The 7351-nt window shown below is 39.9% G+C and overlaps 1 protein-coding gene across 1 annotated transcript; it reads right to left on the minus strand.

Annotated features, from left to right (window-relative positions):
• Window positions 1–5148: 5148 nt before the first annotated feature.
• On the minus strand, window positions 5149–6084 carry OR8D4 (olfactory receptor family 8 subfamily D member 4). The gene has a single exon (XM_040482796.1). The coding sequence runs from the start codon at window positions 6082–6084 to the stop codon at window positions 5149–5151; it is 936 nt and encodes a 311-aa protein (XP_040338730.1).
• Window positions 6085–7351: the final 1267 nt, after the last annotated feature.

A 7351-nucleotide genomic window follows, 5' to 3' on the forward strand; every position in this document is an offset into this window, starting at 1 on the left:
GAAGTTCTATCAAAGTCTAAATGTCAATATCTTTCCCAAATAGTTCTGTCCCCTGAGAGACTTACTATATATAGATGGCCTGTTGTATCTTTGCACAGTTCTGTACAAAATCTATCATCACATTGACCTGGAAGCTGATTACCACTTGTTTTCTGCGTTTATTCTGAAAACTCGGAATCCTTTATAAGATAAATGGAACTTTGAATCTCTACCTCTTTTTTTCTGTATCTGGGTTGTGATGAGTCCTTTCTTCTGTGAAAATAGGCCACGAATCAACAGTAATATTTGAAGCTCTTGCTTGCTCTCAAGGATTTAATTGAGAGTAGCTCTTGGGAATACGAGGTGAAAGAGGTTAATTACTACTTTGTAATTAAAGAATCTTAATCATGAAAAACCAATCACAATCACAAAGTTTAGTTGGAGACGCCAAATAGACATATTCAGGACTCCAGGGCAATTATCCCAGGGGTGTTGTTTCATTCTGTTAATCAAAGCTCGGTGGCCTGCTTTCAAGCTTTAGGGTAGCAAAACAGAAAACTTTTGATGTTCCCCAATAACTGACCAAATTATGTTGGTTTTCCTTTCCCAGGAATGCTGGCAGTAATAATCCTTCCAATGCTCTGAAAAGGATAAATTTTCCTATTTTTCCTCTGTTAAAATGAAGAAAAATTCTCTTATTGCCAAAACCTATAAAAGGTGACTTTCTCTTCATTTATTATACTAGGCTGCACCTAATCCTTATAGTAGCCTAAAAATCCTTAGGCTGGTGAATTGGGGTAATGGTTAAGCTCCAGGAAGTGAATACAGACATTTTCTAAATTGACTGAATGCAATCTCCAAAAATCTGGGATAGACACCTTCCCAAGCAGCCAGACATATAATGGAGAAGGGTCCAATTGACACTACTCTCTGGCAGTGACCTCCTGTGCATATTGTTTCCATGGTGGCTCTTGTCTATTTAATTCTACAACACAACATCCCTTAGTTTCTGGGGCCCATCAATTCCTCCTATCAAAGCCTTGAAACTTTGACATATCTATTAAAAGCGAGAAATTTGGATTAGATTAAAAAATCCAACTATAGTCTGGTTACTGGAGACACATCTAAAACAGAAGCAGAAATAATGGTGGATAAAGAAAAGGATATAAAAGGGATATACAGGGCAAACATTTACCAACTTTGGTAGATTGTATTATTGTTCCCAACTCTTATGTACTTTTCTTCTTTAAAACATTTTTTTTTTACTGAAATATAGTTAACACACAATATTACCTTAGTTTCAGGTGTACAATACAGTGATTCAACAAATCTATGTGTTATTGCTATGCTGACTGCAAGTGTAGCTACTATCTGTCACCATACCACACTATTGCAATACCATTGCCTGTATTCCCTGTGTTGTGCCTTCTGCTCCCTTGACTTATTCATTCGATCCCTGGAAGTCTTCTTTTTTTATATTTTTTTTACATTTATTTATTTTTGAGAGACATAGAGAGACAAAGTGTGAGCAGGGGAGGGGCAGAGAGAGAGGAAGACACAGAATCCAAAGCAGGCTCCAGGCTCTGAGCTGTCAACACAGAGCCTGATGTGGGGCTCGAACTCACGAACTGTGAGATCGTGACCTGAGCTGAAGTCAGGCGCCCAGCTGACTGAACCACCCAGGTGCCCCTCGATCCCTGGAAGTCTTTATCACCCTCTCCCCTTCACACATTTTGCCCATCTCCCCTACTCCCTTCCCCCCTTTCTCTATAAGATGATTACGTATTTCCACTTACACATCCCATTGTTTCACTTGACTATGTGACGTGCCTAAAGTGAACAATGTTTGAGCTAAAATTTGCGGCATTCTTTTTATTCCCTCTGTCACAAGAATGGGATGTTGCTGGTAGTGGGTGTCTTTAGTTTGAATTTAAAATGAAAATATACGTGGAACAGAGACTGAGCAGTTTGGGATCCACCAACATGCAATGTGAGGGGAAAAAAAATCCTCCAAAATTTTTGTTAGCTATTGAAATTTGGGAGATTGCTTGTTAATGCAGATAACGTAACCAAGACATAATATAACATAACCTAGACTCTAAGTCCAGAAAAAAAAATCCATCAAAAATAAATACCGTGAGAAGGGAATCTGGCAAGAGCAAATAAAGGAGGCCAGCCAGATGTCCGAGGCTAGATACTCCCCTTGCATGCTTTGGGCTTCTGTAATCTTGCTTGCCTCTTGCATCAGGCAACTGCCCATGAAGCACAAATGATAGTGTCCTCCCCCTTGTGCAGCCAACGGAATGTTTCCAAGTACGTGGGAGTTAGCCAAGCATAAAAGAAGGCCAGCACCAGGGCTCTGGGCTCAGCCTTTGGAGGTGACTTTGCTGGGCCAGCATTGGTGTGAAATAAACAATCTTTTCTGATTCCCTGAGTGTGTGTCTCTTGTCTCTTCCTGGGCACTGAGTATTTGCTGTAACATTTTTGGGGCATTGGCCAGGAAGCTGTCTGGTAAAGTGGAACATATGAACCGGGTCCTTAAATCAGCCATGGCAAACTCTCTGGTAACCCTATAAGACCAGGTGGACACTTTAGCAGCAGTATTGTTATGAAATAGAAGAGGGTTAGACCTGTTAACTGCTGAGAAGAGGGGGGAATATGTCTCTTCCTAAATGAGGAATGCTGCTTCTATGTTAACCAATCAGGGATAGTTAGAGATATGGCCCAACAACTAAAGGAACGGATCATCAAACGGAGGCAAGAATTAGCAGACTCATGGAACTCTTGGAGCAACATATGGAATTGGGCATCCTGGCTCCTCCCTTTAGCTGGTCCTCTCCTAATGCTTTTCATAGCCCTACTGTTTGGTCTTTGTATTCTTAATATGCTAGACAGCTTTGTTTCCTCTTGCCTAAAAGCTATAAAACTCCAGGTGATGCTCCAGCTGGACCATTCTAGCTATCACTACTCTCCTTTGGATGGTGAAAAGCCCTAGCTGTCATACCCCTCCCTTTGACATCCTTGTCCAGCAGGAAAAAGCCAGAATGGTCTTTGCTCCTCCTCTTGTGATAGAAAGGGGTTCTCCAGCCCCTACAAACTGATTTTCTCTAAGGCTGCTATAGAAGCTTGAGAATCAAGAGTGGGGAATGAGAAGGTAAGCCAGCAAGAGCAGATGAAGGAGGCCAGCCAGATATCTGAGGCTGGATACTCCCCTCGCATGCTTTTGGCTTCTGTAATCTTGCTTGCCTCTTGCATTAGCCAACTGCCCACATAGCACAACTGATAGTGCCCCTCCACCCCACCCTGTGCAGTCAATAGAATATTTCCAAGTACCTGGAAGCTAACCAGGCATAAAAGAAGGCCAACACCAGGATTCTGGGCTCAGCCTTTGGAGGTGACTCCATTGGGCTGGCACCAGTGCTAAATAAACAGTTTTCTGATTCCTCAAGTGCATGTTGCTTGTCTCTTCCTGGGTGCAGACTATTTGGTGTAACAACAGGGGCGCCTGGGTGGCTCAATGGGTCAAGCCTCCGACTTTGGCGTAGGTCACGATCTCGCCATTCCTGCGTTTGAGCCCTGCATCAGGCTCTATGCTGACAGTTCAGAGCCTGGAGCCTGTTTCATATTCTGTGTCTCCTCCTCTCTCTCTGCCCCTTCCCCACCCATGCTCTGTCTGTCTCTCTCAAGAATAAATAAACATTTGAAAAAATTAAAAACACACAAAATAAAGTAATTTTTAGGTAAAAAGAAATGGACACCTAAGAGTGACCATTATCAACACATTTGCACACACACAAAATACTAAAGGTAGTTATTAAAGTGGAAAAAAAATAATCCCAAGGAGAAATTATAAAGAAAGAAACTAAGAATAACATAGAAGGTAAATACATGTATAATAAGAATTAATCTTGACTTTACAAAAAAATACAATGATTTTATGAAGTTTAAAGTATATTTATAATAAAAATTCATGATAATAAAGTACAATGGAGTTCAGGACCCTAAATTTCTCACACAATTGGGGAACTAATAAAAGAGTCATTTGTACACAATTTTAATAATTTGAAGATGTATTTTTAATTTCTGGTGTAACCACTAAAAATCCCATGTATGACTAAAAATTAACAGAAAAATAGAATAATTAAAAAACTTGCTCAATCCAAAAGAAAGCAGTCAATGAAAGAAAAACAAATAAAACTGGTTGATTAAGTAGAAAAAACAATGAGATGGAAAATATATACGCAAATATGTCAGTGTATACTACACGTAAATGTGTTAAAATTTCAAATTAAAAGAGCTACATCACCAGATTAGGTGCAAATCCCAACCATATAAAGACCTTAAATTTAAGAGCACAGACATGTTAAAGGTGAAAGAATTGAAAAAGACACACTATGTAAACTTTAACAAAACAGTTTTTAAAAGTATTTTGTTTTTCTAGTTGTTTATGGCAGGAAATTTACTCTGATCTCAATGATTTTATCACAGAGTGTAGAAGCTTCTCATTTATTAGAGTTTTGTTTTCTTTTGACCCAGGAATTATTCTAAGGAGTTTGGTTGTTTTTAAATGTCCAAATATAAGACTTGTTGTGCTTAAACAGCACCTACTAATTTCAGCTTTATTGTGTTGTGGTTAATGACTTCTCTGCTACTTGAATTTATTGACTTTTCCTCCATAAAATTATATCTGCTTTATACATCATGGATTGAAATGAAGAGATATTCTCAGGAGAGTAAAAATTTTAATAAACAGATATTAATTTAAATGTTTATTTATTTACTTTTGAGAGAGAGAGAACCTAGTTGAGGGTCAGAGAGAAAGAGAGAGAGAGAGAGTACCAAGCAACCTCCACACTATTAGCACAGGGCACAATGTGGGGATCAAACTCACGAACCATGAGATAATGACCTGAGCCAAAATCAAGAGTCAGACGCTGAACTAAGTCACCCAGGCACCCCTATATTAATTACATTTTAAATATTATCAACATACTAAATATATATATATATATGCATATATATATATATATATATATACACTAATTTATAAAATTAGGTATATATTTTCACTTCACTTCAAATTACTTTTAAAGAGTCAGGGTATAAACACAACCACATGCATACTATGATTATAAATACATAAATAAGCCTTACTAAAGAGCACATTCTTTATAAAGGTATTTTTCTTTTTAAGCGTTTTATCAGTGCATCTTTCACTTCCTTGTTCCTCAGACTATATATCAGGGGATTCAACATGGGAATCACGGTGGTGTAAAATACTGAGGATACTTTCTCCTGGATGAGTGAGCTGTGGGAAGCAGGTTTGAGATACATGGACATGAGAGTCCCATAAAATGTAAGAACAGCTGTCAAGTGGGAACTGCAGGTGCTGAAGGCTTTGGACCTGCCCTCTGTCGAGTGCATGCGGAGGATGTTGGAGAGAATAAAGACATAAGAAATGATGATTGTCAGGCTGGTGGCCATCATGTTAAATCCACCAATGACAAAAATCAAAAGCTCATCAATATAAGTGCTTGAACAAGAGAGTTTAATAAGTGGGATGATGTCACAGAAATAATGTTTAATGATGTTCGAGCCACAGAAATTCAGCCTTGATATACAACCGCCATGAATCATAGCATCGGTAAATCCTATTGAGAAGCCAGAAGCCACCAGCAGAGAACAGACTCGAGGGGACATGATGACATTGTAGAGCAGGGGGCTGCAGATGGCGACATAGCGATCATAAGCCATTACAGCTAACATGTAGCACTCAGAAATGACAAACATACAGAAAAAAAATAGCTGAGTCATGCATCCAGAATAGGAGATAGCTGTATCCCTGCATAAAAGCTCTGCCAGCAACTTGGGAGTAATAACAGAAGAATAGCACAAATCTACCAAAGACAGACTACTGAGGAAATGGTACATAGGGGTGTGAAGTTGGGAACTGAACCTAATTATTGAGATCATGCCGAGATTTCCTACCACTGTGACTATATAAATCCCTAAGAAGAGGCAGAAAAGAGGCAGCTGAAGCTCTGGTTGGTCAGTTAGTCCCAAAAGAAGAAACTCAGTCACTGTGGAATGATTTCTTGTGCCCATTCTCTCCTGAGAAATCTGTGGAAATGAGAGGAAGACAGGCAGGGTTCCAGCTTGCCTCCAATTCCCTGTAGCCAGGTATCTCTAGTATGGAAACATGCAACAAAGGTTATCTTATCCCCTTGACACTGAGCTTGTACCTTCATTGATGTTCAGGGACTTTGACACCCCCACCCCACCCACCTGCCCAAAGCCGATAACATAGCAAGTAAGCATCTATTTAACTATGCTATGATTAAACTTTAGCAATCTCTCCAGTGTCTCAAATTCTTTTAGCCAAGTATAAAGCCTTTAACTCTAGAGTCAGAAGACAAAAGACATAGGAGAGGCTTTCTAAAGCAAATCAGCCAAAGGTGTTCATAAAAAAAGGGCTGTGGACTGAGAAAATACTTTTGTGAATGACACATTTGCCTAGGGCTGGCCTGCCGCTTGGATTTCCTACAGAGAAGATGTCCATTGTTAGGTCAACTATAGTTGCCACATCAAGGTTTCCAAGGATGTTCAACAGAATTCTCAGGAGCTATTCATAGGTCTTACATGAAATAAGCAGCCCATGATTTCAGACATACAGAGTTACAGAAAGTTGAAGAGGTTTCTTAACTGAGGGATATTTCAGAATCTCCTAGTGAGCTCTGTAACATACAGTACTTTCCAAACTTATCTGATGATAGAGTCCCCCACCCACTGTTTAACAAAACCTATTTTAGACTCCGAAAACCTATTTTGGCTCAGAACCTTTTAGGAAACTGGTTTCATTTGCATGTGTGTTCCATTTTTAATCTGGTCCCAAGCTAATTTTCAGGTAGGAAGTTCATTCTTCATATACTTCAGTAAAGCGGAATGATGGTAGACTTCCCAAATGGTTTTTGCCTTCTGACTCTCTGGCCATCCTGTGGGCTAAGCCCACCTTTCTCATCAAGGCCCCTGAGCATGATTTAATGCCCTACGGCTGGCGCTGATGCTTCTGGCAATGCCAACAACCAGATAGTGGTGCTTCCACTGGAAGTTCCCAGGTAGTGCACGCTATCTTCCACTCACACTTTTTCCATGAGGGGACGGGATGGCACATGGTCTGGCACTGCCTGCTCTGGGGCCAGCCAAGTCCTCATCTCTGAAAAACTGACCACTTTTCTTTAGTGTTGGGCTGTCATAAAGCCTTATCTAGACTCTCTCATGTTTACCCAGTTTATATGTAACTCGGCTCAAGACATCTGGTTTAGCATTTTCTCAACCTGCTTGGCCCAGCACCTACCTTTCTGCTTGGCTCTTC

The sequence above is a fragment of the Herpailurus yagouaroundi genome, unplaced genomic scaffold (assembly GCF_014898765.1).
Source record: "Herpailurus yagouaroundi ecotype Mexico unplaced genomic scaffold, PumYag 161, whole genome shotgun sequence".
Lineage (NCBI taxonomy): Eukaryota > Metazoa > Chordata > Mammalia > Carnivora > Felidae > Herpailurus > Herpailurus yagouaroundi.

Excerpts from the sequence above, each read along its gene's own strand:
- OR8D4 (XM_040482796.1), bottom strand. The coding sequence starts at position 6,084 with ATGGGCACAAGAAATCATTCCACAGTGACTGAGTTTCTTCTTTTGGGA.